Consider the following 18,924-nt stretch of genomic DNA (forward strand, 5'->3'; position numbering starts at 1 on the left):
AAGAGATCAAAGGTCAGTAAACTTTGCGCTTCTGCTGTTATATTAGGAGTATAAAGTTTTTTAAGAATACATTTATATAACAAGGTTTCATTATGTTCTGTAATGATAAATTTCTGACATTTTATGATGAACTTATCAGGGAAATATGGATGTTGATCTGAGGAGAGCCCTGTTTAGTCAGAAGCCCAAGTCACCAACTGAAAATGGCAGGCCGAGGAGTATGGTTTTAAAGGTAAATTTAAGATTTTGTATTTTTTTCAGTTCTAGGCAATGGTTCATCTATATTAGATGCTGATCTATCATATGAACTTGTGAAAACAGAAAGCTCGTGTGGTGATTCCGGCTCATATATTAGCAGAAGCAATATCAACACTTCATGGTCTTGATCTGAGATGGTCAGGGCCTATCACACCTACAGAAATAAATTATGTTGAACAATATGTACTAGCCATGTATCTGAAATACTCGAATGCGCTTGTTGAAGGAGGAGAGAAGACTTAATCTGAGCTTATAGTTAAACATCTTAATCTGTGTCCCATGTTTGTTGATGATGTTTTGTTAGAAAGAAACACATGATTATGAAAGCTTATTTTTGGTTTTAAAGGGTCAACAAGACATTAACACAAACTTTAGATATAATTTGTTGTTATTTGATGGATCTTATATGTCTGTATATATTGATAAATCATGGTAGCAAAGAATGTATCCAAACAATCTGAAAACTACATTTAAACTTGTCGAAACCATGCAGCATACAAATATTTTGTTAGAATTTAGTTCTGAATTTGATCCATTAACAGATCTGGTGTTGGTGGCCCTTGCTTTCATAAGTTATCTGGAAACATTCAAATATTTGGGCATTTCCCCGCTCAAGCTTTCAATTTATATATACTTGTAGTTGTATATAAAATGTCAGAGTTTCGTCTGTTCAAAAACTCGGGACATTATGTTTAAGGTATGTTTATCCGAGAATGAGTACACCGGGATATTTACACGTCTTATTTCTAAATATGCCAAGGAATGCAGGAACTTGGACGGTCCTCTGTTCTCTTCTGTGGTATGAACTATCTATCTGCTTTTGGTCACTCGGTGTTCGTCCTTTTCAGGTTCCATGTAGTTTTAGGTACGTTAATACATGTCAAATTCCAATGTAGGGGGTGTAGTTCTGAATTAATTAACCCTCTGAATTGGAAAAAAAAATGTAGCCCAGATAGTCCTTCCTTCCGATGTGAAAGATGACATCGACAAATTGAACACAGATCTGAATACAGCATCAGAAACACTCGGTGAGAAAATAAATGAAAATGCACGAAAAATAAAAAGAGTCTTCGATGCTGTGTACGGCCTTGTTCTCCTTTGTACTAGCTTTCATTAAATCGAAATATGCATTAAAATCCCATCCTAATTGTGTATGTTGTAGGCGATCAGTGTTGATAACTGTTGCTGTTGTGATGCTTCTTGTATCTATTCTGGGTCTACGTATGTATCATATAATCCATGAACTATTATTATTATTATTATTATTATTATTATTATTATTGTTCCTCACTTTTGCCATATTCTTGCTAGCTTACTGATTTGGTTTGCTGTTTATTTTGCAGTACTATCGCTTCTTGGTCATCGACATGCAATTCACATGTAATTTCTTCATATGCTCATTTAGTTACAGTTTTCCTTCATAAAGAAATCGACTGTATTGTTGTATGCTTTTAATAATCTTGTTGAGCTATGTTATTGTTGCAGATTTGTTGTGAGCGGATGGTTACTTGTCACAGTTACATTCATACTTTGCGGAATATTTGTGATAATTGACAAGTGAGTTACTAAGAACTTTATACGATACATTTTTTTTGCATCCATTCCAAACATAATTCCTGAGCATTTGTTTTTCTTCTCCAGTTGACTGTTTATAATGTTGTTTTAGTCGTTTTTGAAATATCACAAAAGAAATATGTAATGAAAGTTCTAATCTTTACTTTGTGAGAACAATATTTGTCCGCTTGTGCTAGTTTTACTGTTTTTGTTATTTAATTTACTAACTTTTTTAGTTTTAGGATGACATCTGAATATGTGATTCTTAGATGGTTTTATTGATAATATAGGTAAATTTGATCTAGAATATGGCTGGTGCTGGTACCATCAAACCTAGAGGTGATTTTATTTTACTTCTCTGTGTGTTTAGTTTCCGCATCGATATTATTTTTATTTGTTATTTTTCTTTGTATCTTGACAATTTCATGTATGTGATTAGCTTGTTTAAAAATATTGATGGATGAGGTTTTCAAGAAGTCGTAAAAGAATAAATTGAACCAATGTACAGTTAAACCTCTATAAATTAATGGTAGTAGGATTTGATCAAGATTGAAACTACATTGTGTCTAGTCTCTATTATGTCTACATTGTCTCTAATCTCTATTATGTTGGGACTAAGAAAAACTATTAATTTATCAAGGTTATTGTTTTGAAATTACAGTTGCTGATATAGTTGTAAAAATGAGAAACAACGTAAATTATAAGAGATCATATCTGGAACACAATTTCCTTTAATGGTATAAAATTATATGAAATTACGAGTAATAATGCTACTCCAGGGTGGTATATATGAATATATACTTGTGCATCACTTTTTATAAAAAAGAAAAAGAACTTGAATAAGGTGAAAATGATCAGTCTGTGAAGGAACTTAATTTTAGGTAACTATTTTTACTAGAAATTTCTTGATAATGGCTTGTATCAGTTCATCGTTAAATTTTGATTCTAAAAAAAATGACCAATAAGCATTTCAAGACATGAAAATGATACGCATTAGCAACACTGCTAGTTGTTATATATATAGGGAGTGAAAATGTGATTTAAACTTCATTTAAATATTAAATGTGATTTAAACTTCATTTAAATATTCCCATTTAACTGATTGATTCTTCATATTTTAAAATCATTACTTCACTTAACATATTTTCTTAGCTGCGCAAATGTTTGTATTGTTGGTGTTGCACGTACACCAATGGGTGGATTTATTGGAACCCTTTCATCTTTATCATCCACCAAACATGGAAGCACAAGTTACTTTAATTTTTTTTGGTCATGTATAAACTCTTGACAAGTCCTTAGTTAAAAGAGTCTGGATAACTAAGTTATTTTATTTTTATTGGTTGGGATGTTTATTTTAGACTTGGAATGTATGTCCGAATTGGTTGTTGGAATATTGTATGTTAAGAAATTTGGTATCAATATAGTTTTATATTTCTGTTGGATGTTTTTGGTTGGATGTTGAATTGTTTGGTATTTTTTTGGTTGTGTAAATGCAATTGGTTCATGTGACTGTAAAACAGGACCATGATGACATGTAATTTACACCCCATTAACATCACAATGGTAAATGTAAACCGATGTAAAAAATGTAGAAAAGACATCAGGTAAAATAATATTAAATGAAAAAGAACTAAAAAACCGATGTGAAATAGTCATTTGACATCTATCTGAAAAGAAATTCAATGTATTTTAAGTCAAATAACATCGGTTAGAGAAATTGGCTGATGTTAAACAAAAATATTTAACATCGGTTTCGTAAAGAACACTCATGTCTTATCCATCATTTCACATTGGGGGGCTAATTTAACCGATGTCTAATCAAATATTTCACATCGGACAACTAATCTAACTGATGTCTGATCTAGCATTTCACATCGGTTTGTTCGAAAGAATTTTAATAAATGGATTTTAGAGCTTGTAGGTTTCATATTTTAATGGATAAATACCTCACAATATACTCATATTCACCTAAAAATACTATAATATAAACTGAAATTTGCTGCAAAGACATCACATTTAATCTTAAAACCGATTTATAGCACTGTAATAGACATCGGCTGTTAACCGATGTCAAAGGCTGATGACATTTAACATCCCACGCGAAGACATCGGTTCAGTTTTTTTTAACATCGGTTCTGAACTGATGTCTGATCCCATATTTCTAGTAGTGCTAAAAAGTTTTTGGCGCCGTTGTCGGGGACTCGGTGTTAATTTTTAGTTTATGTTCTTGTCATCAGTGGTCGTTAAAGTTCACTGACTCGGATATTGTTACTTACTTGTTTCCTTGTCGTATTTTAGGTACTCTAGCGAGCGCGTATGCATACGCGTTCTCGCTCTCGTAAGAGAACACTGGATCAAGCCAAGGAAGAAGTTGTAATAGCTCAAAAAGTTTTTGAAGAAGTGGAGAAAGTTGAGGAAGAAGCACTAGTTGATGAGATCGGAGATCAAGCAGCAATTCTGAAGGCTTTGATGGACTATTCTAAGCCGAAGATAAATGATATTCAGTCTAGCATTATCAGGCCAGCCATCGCGGCTAACACCTTTGAAATCAAGTTGAGCACGATTCAGATGATACAGAATTTAGTTTAGTTTCGGGGTTCTCCTATAGAAGATCCCAACATGCACATTAGAGATTTCATCGAGATCTGCGACACTTTCAATTTCAATGGAGTTTTTGAAGATGCTATTAGGTTGAGGCTTTTCCCATTCTCTCTGAGGGATAAAGGTAAGTGCTAGTTGCATTCTCTACCACCAGGTTCTATCACCAAATGGGAGGATCTTGCTCAAAAGTTTCTAACTAAATTCTTCTCTATGGCGAAGACAGCTGCAATCAGGAACGCTCTTACTCAATTTGTGCAGCAATCGGGAGAATCTTTGTGTGAAGCTTGAGATCTCTACAAGGAGATGCTTAGAAGGTGTCCTCATCATGGGATGCCTGACTGGATTATCATTAACTACTTTTGTAATGGGTTGGGTGGAACTTCCATACCCATGCTCGACGCAGCATCAGGTGGCGCATTATGGGCTAAAAGCTACGATGAAACTTATGAATTGATTGAACTGATGGCTACTAATGAATACCAGAACCCAACTCAGAGAATGCCTCAAGGCAAGGTAGCGGGAATTTTCGAAGTGAAAACAGCTACTCCTATAGCTGCGCAGCTTCAAGCTTTGACTATGAAGGTGGATTCTTTGGCTAATTTTGGAGTTAATCAGATCACTAGTGTTTGTGAGCTTTGTGCTGGTGCGCATGAGACAGAGCAGTGTGCTATTTCTAGTGAATCAGCTCAGTTCGTGAGCAACTTTCAGAGGTCGCAGCAACCAGCTCCAGCCACCTATCATCCCAACAACCGCAATTATCCTAACTTCAGTTGGAGCAACACTCAAAATGCGGTGCAACAGCCTTATCAGCAGTATGCAGCAAAGCAATACAACCCTCCTAGTTTTCAACAGCCGCAATATGCACCAAGACAACAACTCCAACTTCAACAGCTACCACAATCTAATGAAAAATCTTAATTGGAGGAGTTGAGGCTCATGTGCAAGAGCCAAGCAATTTCTATTAAGACCTTGGAGAATCAAATTGGGTAAATTGCCAATGTCTTGCTAAATCGAAAACCTGGTACACTCCCTAGTGATACTGAAGTGCCAGGCAAGAGAGAAGCTAAAGAGCAGGTTAAGGCAATCACATTGAGGTCTGGGAGGGTTGCAAATCCCGAAAAATCTCCAGTTTCAGAAGTTAAAGTTGTGGCAGAAAAAGAAGTGTAGAAGGAAGTAGAAGTGGAACCAAGGAAGACAGCTGTTGTCAACACTCCTCCTGCGGGTAATACAGGGGAAAAATAGGTCTATCCACCACCTCCTTTTCCTAAGAGACTGCAAAAGCAAAAGCTGGATAAGAAATTTGCTAAGTTCTTGGAAGTTTTCAAGAAACTTCATATCAATATACCTTTCGCTGAAACTCTTTGACAAATGCCTAGCTATGTGAAGTTTATGAAAGGTATTCTCTCTCGGAAAGTGAAGCTCGATGACTTAGAGACTGTTGCTCTTACGGAGGAATGCAGTGGTGTGCTGCAACAGAAGTTGCCTCCAAAACTTAAAGATCCTAGAAGCTTCACTATTCCTTGTACTATCGGAAACTTGTCATCCGACAAGTCACTACGCCATAGATGGCTTTAACCAACACCAAATATGTGTTGCTATAGACCCCTAAAAATGTTGCTATTGGAAAAAATAAGTCTATTGCAACACTTTTTCGGTGTTGGGTCTAAGGCCGTCACTATAGGAATCTAACCTTACACCAGTGTCAATCTATAGCAACATAGCAAAATATGTTGCTATAGATATCAATTGCAACAGATTTTCAGAGTATAGCAACACAGACATGGTGTTGCAATAGGTATCCTAACTGACAAAAAATAGGCCCCACGTGTGGGCCCCGTATGGGCATGACACATAACATGACACGTGGAAGGACACATGACAGGACATGGGCAGGACACGTGGCTGGGTCCCACTTGTGGGACCCACATGTGGGGACCTCATCATCTATGGCAACACACCTATTACAACACCGTTAATGTTGCTAAAAAGAAATTTATGTGCATAATATAGCACCCTATTGCAACATACTAATAGGTTATTGCAACACCTGAACTGTAAAAAATTGAAATATACTTTTCAAATACTTGATTTCCCATTAGTTCAACACCATTCACAACCAATTCAATTCATCCAATCAGTCTTAACTACACATCCAACCATTACATTCTGTCCAACCCACAATTACAATCCATCACACCAAAACATAACTTAAGAAATACAAGTACTTTTGCTAAGAACTAAACTTGCAAGATAACACAAAAGCATACAAGTCTTTGAAAATAACGTAGAAGAGAGATAACAAATGGTCTAAGTTCTACGACCACCGGTAAGAGGAGTACCATCAGCAGTAGGGAAAAAATATCTAACAATGCATCAAATGTAAAATGCTACTTCATTCGGATAAAACTTATAGACCCTGATGATGTGAAAGATCCTATTTAATTGTATTAAAAGGATATTTCACATCACAAGGAATTTTATTTGAATGATGTAGCATCTTACGTCTGATACAATTTAAGATTTTTTTCTCATCTTTTCACTCTCCATGCTGGCCTAAGTCAAAGGAATATATTCAATGTCAAAGGAACTGGGATTCTTTGGTTTAGGGTCTATTATCTCGGACTGCATTCTGGCCCCAGTAGGAATCACATGTCTGCATATATTCGAGGTATTCTGGCTCTTATTTTCAGTTTCACCCTATAAATGAAGAAGAAGAAAAATATATATATGAAATTAATAAACGTCGAAGAAGAAATATAATCTGAAGTAAAAATATATATATGAAATTAATAAACGTCTGTGCAGGGGTACAATTTACTAGTGCAGTACCTCTGTCGTAGTCGCGCTTCCCTGGAGATTAAAACTGCCAACTATCAGCCGCATTCAAGATGTGATCCCAAAAATTGGGGTGTTTTGCAGAGACCTGGAAAGTATTTCCCTGGAATTGGGCAGTGATTTGTCCGGAAGCTGATAACAAGCAATAACAAAAAGATATTAGGAAGATAAACAAATATAAATTAGCAAAAATAAACAAAATAAACGGATATCAAAGAAGAAATCCATTATTATGTAGTTAAAACACTGCACTCACATGTGTAATGAAATGAGAAACACTGCACTCACATGTGTAATGAAATGAGAAACATATAAAACATAGAAATGCCAAACATAGAAATGAGAAACATATAAAACATATAAAGCAAATCTATTGTAAAAATACATCTGCTTTAAATATACATTCTAAAGCATTTTTTAAATACTAGTGTTCACTCTTTATGTCCAGCTATATATTCTAAAGTAACTAGATAAAGTAGAAAATCCAAGTACAGCAGTATAGTAACTACTAATCAATATTCTAAGGAGGTCTAAATATACTGTGACAAATAGTTCAGACTTAATAATTATATTCAGAAAATAATGCACATAATTCGGTTCAAATAACCTTTAGGAAGAATTTCATTTCTATAATTAGTAATACAGGGGAAATTTTTATTATGTTGTGAAGTCAACAGAGACTGACTTAAAGCGAGTAACAAATAGTTAATATTGCAGCAACATCTTGGAAGATATAACAGAGTAATCATATAGCCAGTGAAGATTTTAACAGCAAAACTAAAGTCCTCTGATTAGTGGAATCATATTTAGAAAAACTTAGTGCTGCTAGAGTGAATACACAGAGTAGGTTAACAAGCCATTCCCCGTGACCTTGAAAAAATGCTAGTCATAACAAATCGAATGCTTCAGGTAGTAGTTGCAGATAAGTGGAAAAAAGAAATGCACAGGCATGTCATTTTTGGGAAAGGCTCAGCAGTTTACATCTGTTAATCCAACCATACTAATTTCTGGATGAGTGAAACATTCTAGAACCGCTGCTCTCTGTGGTAGAACCATCCTCTGTTATATCTGGCAACATAATAATAAAACAACAATTAGAATCAATAACGCATCCCCTTAAGTAAGCTAATTAAAAAGTGGAACTGGTGTCGTGGTGCTATAAGTTGGGACGATACAAACTTAACTTAGGACTGATACAACACTAAATGATCATAAATATGATAACATACAATTCATTTGCAGCATATAATTGTACCTCCTTTTTTGGCATGCTGTATAAAAATAATGTACAGATATAAATCAGTTGTGTGATTAGGAAGGACTAAAAAAAGATAAAGAGATTTGAATCAAGATAAGTCACCTGTAGAATATATAGAATAATGTGTCCAATTGGAACTTTTGAAAATAGACTTGCTGCAATCACAAATATTTAAGATACGTCTGGTTAAAAAATGCATATACAGATTGCTAAAGTTGTTTAAAAATTATGAGATCCATGAGTGTTTTACATATAGGGAAGGTGGTTGTTTGGCATAATAGCACTGGGGCGCAGTAAACTTTGGATCACCCTTGGCAGGATCATCAGACCACGGGAAACCAAATGCGTTGTGCAGATTTTATACAGAATTCAAGTTTAAACCTAGCATTGTCAAATCAATTCCAAACATGAAAGCATATCACACAAACAAGAAAGCACTTTAGTTTCAAACATCTAAACAACCAGTCATTAAATCTTAATCAACAGGCATGATGTTCTTCAATAAGTATTTTGGGGTATGTGTCTGGAGAACTAGGGGGTTCTGTTCCAAAGACCAGTACCACTTGTACCACTGAAAATATCATATCACAGTAGCAATTTCAGTAGCCAGAGACCCTTATCTTCAGTCCGTCTGGAGCATGTACTGAAAAAGATAAGCAACATATATACCCAAACACCCACCAAACCAAAATAAAACAAGAATCAAACCATCCCCCTCAAGATTCCAAGTTCAAAATTTTGATCTTTGTCCACAAATTAAAGGTTTTAAAAAAATGACCCAAGAAAAGAAAAATAGATTTTTCATCCCTTAGGAATGACCAACCCTATCAAAAAAAATGGATTTTCATGACCAGTTTTAATAAATATTATTCTCCCTTGGTTAAGCATAAAACACTTACCACTTAATTCTACATCTTCTATTGTTCTTCGCAAGACCCCATTGACAACGGTAATCAACCTTGTGGCTTCAAATATCACCTGGACACCAAAATATGGTTTTTAGACCCTTTTAATTAAACACAGTGTTGAAGTGAAAAAGGATAAAACTATAGAAGAGCTTATAGCACGTGTGAAGTTCATGGACTTGTACTCATCCCACTTAAACCAATTATATTAACAACACAGTCGAGAAAAGTCTGAAATCATGAATACCATGGTGACCGAAGCGGTAATAGTGATGGACTTCATCGATACTTCAGACGAACCACAAGGATTCGGCTCACGGCCTGGCAAATCTCCCAATCATCATAGACAAAGGCTATCCAGAGGAAAAAATCTCATGAAAGATTACTTCGTTGATCGTCCAATATTCAGTGAAAATGACTTTCGTCGAAGGTATAGAATGCGTACTCATGTTTTCAATCGCATCATGACAGCTCTTTGCACTCAAGATTCCTATTGGCATCAAAAAGCAGATGCAATTGAATTATTAGGGTTGCTACCCCAACAAAAAATGACTGCTGCATTACGAATGCTAGCTTATGGTGCAACAGCTGATCAGTGTGCCGAAATTTGTAGAATGGGAGAATCAACTTCACTTGAGTGCATGAAAAAATTTTGCCAGCAAGTGGAAAGACTCTTTGGTGAAGAGTATCTTCGTGCTCCAACACCTGCAGATTTAAGAAGGCTTCTAGCCAGGGGAGAACAAAGGGGATTTCCAGTTATGATTGGAAGTATTGATTGTATGCATTGGGAATGGAAGAATTGTCCAAGCGGATGGGGTGAGACTTATAGTGGCCGAAAAGGACGCCCTACTATCATTCTAGAGGTTGTCGCTTCATACGACACTTGGGTGTGGCACGCTTTCTTCGGTGTACCTGAAGCTCAAAATGATATTAACGTTCTAGGCCAATCTCCCGTGTTTGATAAAGTCATCGCAGGAAATAGCCCAACGGTTGTGTTTCATGTCAATGGCAAAAGATACAACAATGCTTATTATCTTGCTGATGGGATCTATCCTAGGTATTCAACATTTGTAAAAACCATATCAAATCCTGCGACTCAATCACAAAAATTGTTTGCTAAAAAACAGGAGTCATATCGTAAAGATGTCGATAGGTGTTTTGGCATCTTGCAATCTCGATGGGCTATTCTTCGTCACGGTGCTCGGATGCATAAGCGTTCCACACTTAGAAGTATCATGATGACTTGCATCATATTACATAACATGATAGTTGAGGATGAATTCGTGGAAGATGAATTTGTAGAGTCAGTAGAAGAAGATCTAATGAATCCATCGGCATCACAGGTTTATGATGGGCCTGTAGATTGTAACGGAGTTAGAATTCCTTTTGCACCAGTACAAAGAGATGGAAGAAATCAACAAGCATTTTGGGACCGTATTGAGAACTTGGAATCAGCTTATATCCATACGATGCTACAAAATGATTTGATAGAGCACAACTGGGCAATAGAAGCCAATCAATAATTGTCATGTCAAATAATTATCTTTTGCAATGTACGATTTCATAATTTAAATAAATTTCTTTTATTGAATTTAAAAGCATTGAACATAGTTAAATTAAAAAAAAAACAGAATGCATAATTGAACTAAATAAATAGAAACATAGCTAAATCTAATTATAAAAATCATCGTCAAAGCGAGGAACATAAGCATCACCACCACCACCACCACCACTAGTAGTCTCATTCACTTGTCCCATGATCTCAGCCTTCTTTCTTTTAAACCACTTTTTCAAATTAAGGGTCATTTGGCTAGTATCCATCATCATGATTTTTGTTTGCTCCCTTAATTCTTCAATAGCCTCATATTTTGTCAATCTTGCTTCTTTCCGTTCCTCTAGTGCATTAAGTCTTGCCTGCCTTGCTTCTTTTCGTTGTTCAAGGTCTAAGATCTTCCTCGACATTTGAAGGGTTTTCTCATCTCTTTTGATGTTGGCCTCCACTAGTTGTTTTTGGTTACATTGCATACTATTGAAAATTGCTATAGACATCCCTTCTTTTTGGGTCATAGCTTGCTTTCCTTTCTTTTTTGCATATTTGGATGCCTTTGTTCCCATCGGTCTAACTGGACTAGAAGGACTTTCCATTTCTCGATTGGAATCTGGAGTCGTGAAACCTTCTTCATCAATGCAATCATCACTATTCAAATTTATTGCCGATTCCACTTGTGTTGGAAAGTTTCGTTGAAATGGAGGAGAAGTAGTGGGAACGTCTATAAATTGAGGATGTGTTGCAACTGCTTCATAACATTCCCATTTGTCGAATGTCTTATTCATTTCCTTGAAATATAGTCCTTGAGCCTGAGTTGTCTGAAAAAATAACAAATTTTTGATTCTAAGTTCTCACACAGATAATATAAAAGCATATTTAAATAAATATATAAATAAAAATCTTACCTCATCCACCAAATTGGCTCCGCTTGCACTAAGCCTACTAGCTTGATTTTTGGCACATTGCCATTTTTTTAGTGACCTCTTCAACGGTGCAAAGTGCGAATCAAGAGCAACTTTTGAACGAGGTTCGGCATGAGGATTCTCCGGAGTTCCACACCAATGTTTTGCATAATCCTCATGAATTATTCTTGTTTGAATATCGACCCGTGATGGGATCAACAGATTGTCGAGCCCACGAAACACATAATTGTAAATCTTCGGAAGGGAGCCAATTAGTACTCATTTCTGTAAAATATGTATTTATAGAAAATAGAAAATCTGGGAAGAATTTGAGTGTGTAAAAATTTATTTTACAATTGAATCACAAAATTGTAATTTATAGGCAAAAATATATGACCGTTAAAAGTTAAAATTATAGCTGTTAGGAATAAATTATAGCCGTTACAATTTTATAGGCGTTATATATATGTGTGTATTGGAGTTGAGTAAAGTAAGAAAAGTGATAGAAAAGGAGTACATTTATGTAGGCCCCACTATTTGATGGCCATTAATCACTCCTTTATTAATTAATGGAGAGGCTGCTAAATGAATGTTCCATCAATAATTGATGGAGTACAAACACATGCGGTGCATTCTGTTCTTGGAGGACTAAATTGAAAATGGTGATGAATTGTTTTTTTGATGTTGACGGTGCATATGCTCTTAGTATTTCCCACTCATCTAATTCATCAAAAATTAAAATGTGTACCCGTGAGATTAATAATTTTTTTATAAAAGTTAAAAAAATTATTTATAAATTTTAAAATTAATTAAAGTAAGTTATTTTAATAAAAATTACAATCATTCACTTTTACACAAATTAAATTTTTCAATAAAATAAATTTTCTAATGTTGTTAAACTTATACACATTGTGAATATTATCATTAATTTATTAAATTAATTAATTTATGAATTAATTTATCAGATTAATTAAATTATGAAAAAGTGATAGTACTACAGGGTGTTATTTTTTATAAAATATTTTAGTGATATCAAGTATTTTTTTATTTTATTAAATTGATTATAAAAATATATTCACTTAATTTTAAATTATAATAATATATTTTAATTTCTATAAACATAAGAATAATTTATTCAAATATAAGAATAATTTCTATAAACATAAGAATAATTTCAAGAAACTCTACAAACTATTTTATTCAAATATACTACTTTTAAAGATTAATTTAATTTTAAATAAAATTAAAAAAAATCAACCACTTATGGCAACACGGTCCATATGTTGCAATAGAGAAGACATCTATGTCAACACCAAAGATTTTTTGAGCTATTACAACATGTTATAGTGCCTATAGCAACACCAAAATCTGGGTGTTGTGATAGGGCCATAATTTCATACCTATTGCAACGTTTTCTAAGGTAACACCAGGAAAAATCGTGCAAATAGGTCATTTATGGCGTAGTGAGTATTTATGTGATTTGGGAGCTAGCATCAATCTGATGCCTTTTTCTGTCTTCAAGAAGTTGGACTAACCTGATTCAAAGCCTACTTATATGTCCTTGCAGTTGGCCGATCGTTCTATTACATATCCACGAGGCATTGTGGAGGATGTTTCGGTCAAGGTGGATAAACTCATCTTTCCTGCTGATTTTGTAATTCTTGATTTTGAGGAGGATAAGAAGATACCCATAATCTTCGGAAGACCATTTGTAACGCCCCCAAATCTAGGGTCAAGGGATTTGGTCGTCACTATAAAACCTCAATCCAAATTAACCTGTTAAATCAAAATGCAAATGCCAACGGAAGATATTTTGTAATTCTTGATTTTGCAAATGCTCAGCAAGATCATTGTAATATATAGGGTCTTTTGATATAAAACTGACATCTGCATTAGAGCTGAACATTTAAAATCATAATTGCTGAATCATAAAATTTTAGTTGAGGAACCCCAGAATTGGATCCTTAATTGTATTCATAACCATTTTGATATTTTCGAGCAAAATGCTTCAACAATACTTTGAATCTTGACGAGAATAAAACTCGTAAAACAGTGTTTACGGAAATATCGTAAACAACAATAACAAGAAACAATGATTATTGATTGAATCATAAACTTTATTCAAAACTCAACTCTTGATATTAATATTTATTTTGATGTCATATCAAATTAGATATCAATACGAACTTTGATGCTCACAACCTACCCACGCTAAAATATGGAAGTCAACATCAATCATCTGCATTAATACCACCTTTGATATTTAACAACAACTTAAATATCAACATCAATCAGCAATCGAATCAAAACTGTATTCCACCTTTATTCAAAACCAAAATAGTTGATAAAATATTCCTTATAAGATTATTAAAAACAATATAATAATTTAGATTGGAATCCTCGAACGACGGTGTGTTGCCGCCGATGATCAGCCGCGGAGCAACACCAGTATGCCGAAGCACATCCAACTAAATAAATGGGGCACCCAAGGTACATATCGGCCTAATGGTATTGTATCCTGTATAATACATAAATCTCCGTTGGACCGCCGCCAGGCCTCTTACGCAACCATCCAATCTTAAAACATTTTATTGAAAGGGGTCATAATACTCGACACCCTTATAAACCTTTATTCGCCCATTTACTTGGGCAGAGAAACCAAAACAACGTCATCTTTCTCAAAATCCAAAATATTTGTAAATCCAATAATTTGATAAGTAAAATCACTCAGCTATTTTGAACATAGAATAGCAGAAGAGTACTTGCATAAACAAAATCATTTAATTCAGCGATATATAAAACATTTATCTATTCCGAACTGAGAATAGGGAAAGCAATACTTGCATAAGAAGATTTAAAATAAATATCACTTGAACAATAAGTGATGATAGAGATACTTGCCTTTGAGATTTAGCAGTTAGTCACACTCGCAATGACACATCTATTCTGACATTCGGTCTCAAAGCATCACCGTCTTTATTTTACTAATCCTTTGGTCTGCTGCTCATGCAGTGCTGCAACCCAATATTCCATACTATTCAACTTTAGCCTTTATCCACTTCGTCTGGTCCTGATCATCTTGAAAGACTCGCATCTATAATTAAAAAATAACCTTTTAATCGTCTAAATGATAGTTACTCGACGAACTGCGCGTCAAAATCCTATTGTCTACCCATATGATAGCTCACACACAAAGAAAACAATCAAACACAAGACTATTGACACACATACGCACGTAATTCACATAGCATTTAATCAAATAACTCACGTATCACATAATTCATATAACATATGAATCGGTTCGCCAAAACATTCGACTCAATACGTTTAAAACTGAAATCAGGTCAAAAAATATGATTTATCGATCAATAATTGACTCAGAATGACTTGTAAAATGACGACTTTTCGAAACAAAAGGATTTGGGTCTTGAAAGTATTTTTAATGAAAATGGAATATTTTTCTAATTCTAGAGGCGTTCGTTTCGTATTAAACGGACGAACGGTTTATTTATTATGAATAAAATAAGAATAAATGGAAATAAATCAATTAATAATAATATTAATTGATTTTTAAATACCAAAATATGATTTTTAGAAGCTTAAAAAAAATTTTAGGATTTATTTGAATTAATTATAAATAATTGTATTTTATTTAACTATTTATAAATAAGATTAATTGATTAAATGAATTAACCAATTAATTAAATCTATAAATAATTAATTAAAACAAATATGGAATTTTGAAAATAATAAAAGAAAATAATTTTTGGAATTTAAAATAATTAAGTAAATAATTATTAGGATTTAAATATATTAACTAAATGACTTTTAAAATCTAAAAGAAATGATTTTTAAAAACAAATTTTGAATTTTGAATTAATAAAATAAAAGAATTCCCAGAAACATGCTTTTGGAAAAACAGATGGGCAATACAAGATCGAAGGGCTGGGGTTAGGGGATGAGCTTCACCAGAAAACGAAGAACAGCCGCTGGAATCTGGAAAACCCAGAAACCGGCCGGCGGAGTTCCCTTCTCCAGCGAAATCCGTTCCTGGCCCAAACAACACCATCTCTTCTGTTTTTCACTCTGAAATCGATCCTCAACATACCGGGCACTCAGATTAATAACTAACAACAGAAAACGACTGCTAGATCATCTTCTCCGGCGGTATTCGCCATTAAAACCGGTGAAAAACCGGCGAACTTCCGATGAAGTTCGATTTTACGAAAAACAAAACCAAACCCATCGTTTAATACATGGAAATAAAGCTTACGGTCTCTTCAATCTAACATCATGAATCACATCAACAACAATCCACAAGAAATCCGGAAAATCAAAAATTCAGTGACCCAAAACCGATGAACTCGTCTTACACTTTCCAAACTAAAACTCTACAGATTTATGCATAAATCGATTGTAAACAAGTAAACAAAGCTATTGGTACCATCAAAATAATCCAAAAATCAGTCAATAAGAAACCCCTAATTCGGGGTATAAACCCTAAATTACGAATTATAAATTACTAATCGTTTACACGATTTGATGGTTGAAATAGGTAGAACAGATCAAGGGCTTCACAACGGTTACAAATACTTGTGATTTGGTGTTCAATATCACCTTCAAAATTGTTTTTGATTTTCAGAACTCTTGAAGAACACCAAGAACAACTTTTCAAAAAAAATTCAAAAAATTAAACTTCAATAACTATGTGTTATTGAACTCTATTTTTGAAGTATAATATATGAAACTGACCAGAAAAACATGCTCTACAACATAGAATCATCAAAACAATCAGATAATCACGTTTATAAAAATTCATACCTTCAATCATATAATTTTGAATTAAAGAAAAATAAATAAGAAAATCACCTTGATTTCTACACTGAAATGGTTGGTTGAATTAGAAAGTATTTTTCGAGAGCTTCGATTTGATATATTATACGCTTGAATCGGAGATCAGTAACGTCCTCGTTCGTGCGTTTGATTTTCAAGAACGTATCGGTTTCTAGGGTTTTTCTCTGTATTTACTGTATTCGTATTGGTTGCAAATGAATAAACGAAATAAATGAAAATAGGAAATAGGCTATTTATATTTATAGAATATTGGTTCGTCTGGATCATTTTGGATCGATAAATTAGTTGTTTAGCCGCTAAGTAACTACAAAACGATCCAAAAATAGATTACTTAGCCGCTAAGTAACTATAAAAACGATACAATTTAATATCAGATTTGGATAATTATCAAAACCGAGCTTTTCATAAAACACCATATACGAAAATAATGTAAAAATATCCCGTCTCTCGAGAATACGGGTTTTGTTGATTTATCGAAATGGTTATCGTACCGAAAATCTTGCGCCGGGCCGCGCACGGGTCAAACCGTAATCCGGATCGAAAAAGTCAAAACACGGAAAATGTCCGGAATTACCAGATTAGGTTAGGAAGGAGTTTTCGGAAGAGTTTTGGGTTGTAAAAACGCAAAAACGGTTGAGGTTGAACCATTATCGGCTTTATAAAATAATTTTTGTAATTATTCAGAAAATAATTATTAAATCTGTAAATCATTATAAAATCATATAACACTCCAAAAATTATCATAAAAATACCTTAATTATCTATATTTTATTCTGGATATATTAAAAATTCAAATACTCAAATAATATCACATATAAACACCCAAACATCAATTCCAATTATCATATGATTCACTAAAATTCACATAAAATCATGTAAACAATTCCAAATAATAATAATAATATTTGAAAATATGGGATATTACAATCTACCCCACTTATAAGGATTCCGTCCTCAGAATCAGCAGAAGAAAGCACTAAGGATCTTCTAACTAACTTTTCATTTTTGCATATGCACTTTTCCTCAAAATTAGCCAATAACACTACAATTTCTTATACCACCCAGTTACCACTGAAACTTCACTCTGCAACATTGTTCCATCCACGTCCTTTGATCAATTCCTCAATAAAATCACTTTTACTGAGCGTGAGAAAGAAGAATAGAGAAAAAGATAGAGAGAAAAAAAGAAAGAGAGATAAAGAGAGAAATAAAGAAACAGACTGACTTCGTTGTACGCCATTGATAGTTTAATCGCATTGCACTCCACTGTCGTCCTTCGTAATTTCATCACATCGCCTTACTTTGACTTGATCAGGATACTCAGCTTAACTTGATTGGCATACCTTCGAATATCTGGAATGATAAAATCATGGAATTTCAAAAAGAAAGAATTTGATACCATAACGGGACCAAAATCTGAATTAGAGAAAAAAAAATTGTTGAAATAAAAGAATAACTGAGAGATCAATATGATCAAATGAACTTGGTATTGCGTGTCCAAATTAAGACACTACTAAAGGTTGTTAACCTTCACAATACACACAAGTGATGACGTCCCATCCAACTCCTATCACACAGACAGGTATACATTGTGTCCCCTATAATTAGGGTTGTTCATCTCAGTCAGAATGAAAGAATATCAAAGAAATCCAAAATTAAATGAGTAAAATTGGAAAGATTTTAAAGCTGATAATTCTGGAGAATAATGAAATCCAGAGAACAAGTTTCTGGCACAAAATGATTAAATGAGTGTTAGGGAATATATCTTCTAACATATATCCCTTTTTGAAAGAAGTCAAAAGAAATTATAGAAAGAGAAGGTATTGCCAAAGTCTTAATACTTATCTTCTACATGAACTATTTTGTTGACTCGTCATCCAATTCTAGACACTTCTTCATGTTCTAAGGATATTGATAATCTTCATCGTCGTCGAATTGTAGTAGCCTCGAAAGATTCCACAATAGAAATTTGCAAGCGCCCAGAGTTTTATCCAGCTAAACACAACCATCTCAAACGAATGTGCCTATCTTAACTTATTCGTTGGTACTATATCCAATAGTCCAACAGGAACTCGATATGAGCTCAAACATCCTCACATAGCTATACACACTCCTACACACTCTCGTTTCTAGTTTACTATAACCTCAGCTCTGATACCAACCTATAACGCCCCCAAATCCGGGGTCAAGGAATTTGGTCGTCACTAT

General features: G+C 34.0%; 1 protein-coding gene, 1 long non-coding RNA gene and 1 other non-coding gene across 6 annotated transcripts; 1 reads left to right on the forward strand and 2 right to left on the reverse strand.

Moving 5' to 3' along the window:
• Positions 1 to 4,638: 4,638 nt before the first annotated feature.
• Positions 4,639 to 4,745, reverse strand: LOC141699613 (small nucleolar RNA R71). Its single transcript, XR_012566055.1, has one exon. It is a non-coding gene; the product is annotated as a small nucleolar RNA R71 (small nucleolar RNA).
• Positions 4,746 to 6,483: 1,738 nt separating this feature from the next.
• Positions 6,484 to 9,582, reverse strand: LOC141695477 (uncharacterized). Of its 4 annotated transcripts, none has more exons than XR_012564444.1 (7): positions 9,406 to 9,582; positions 8,757 to 9,149; positions 8,609 to 8,661; positions 8,478 to 8,519; positions 8,230 to 8,316; positions 7,243 to 7,380; positions 6,484 to 7,110 (listed from the first exon to the last, which is right to left on the reverse strand). It is a non-coding gene; the product is annotated as an uncharacterized LOC141695477 (long non-coding RNA). The 4 variants fall into 4 exon arrangements; XR_012564445.1 differs by having other exon boundaries at positions 8,757 to 8,887; positions 9,406 to 9,576; XR_012564443.1 differs by having other exon boundaries at positions 8,757 to 9,572.
• Positions 9,583 to 9,659: 77 nt separating this feature from the next.
• LOC141695768 (uncharacterized) lies at positions 9,660 to 10,934 on the forward strand. Its single transcript, XM_074499987.1, has one exon. It carries the CDS (start codon positions 9,660 to 9,662, stop codon positions 10,932 to 10,934), a length of 1,275 nt encoding a protein of 424 aa, XP_074356088.1.
• The last annotated feature ends 7,990 nt before the right edge of the window (positions 10,935 to 18,924 follow it).

The sequence above is a fragment of the Apium graveolens genome, chromosome 11 (genome assembly GCF_009905375.1).
Source record: "Apium graveolens cultivar Ventura chromosome 11, ASM990537v1, whole genome shotgun sequence".
Classification (NCBI taxonomy): domain Eukaryota; kingdom Viridiplantae; phylum Streptophyta; class Magnoliopsida; order Apiales; family Apiaceae; genus Apium; species Apium graveolens.

Excerpts from the sequence above, each read along its gene's own strand:
- LOC141695768 (XM_074499987.1), top strand. The coding sequence starts at position 9,660 with ATGGTGACCGAAGCGGTAATAGTGATGGACTTCATCGATACTTCAGAC.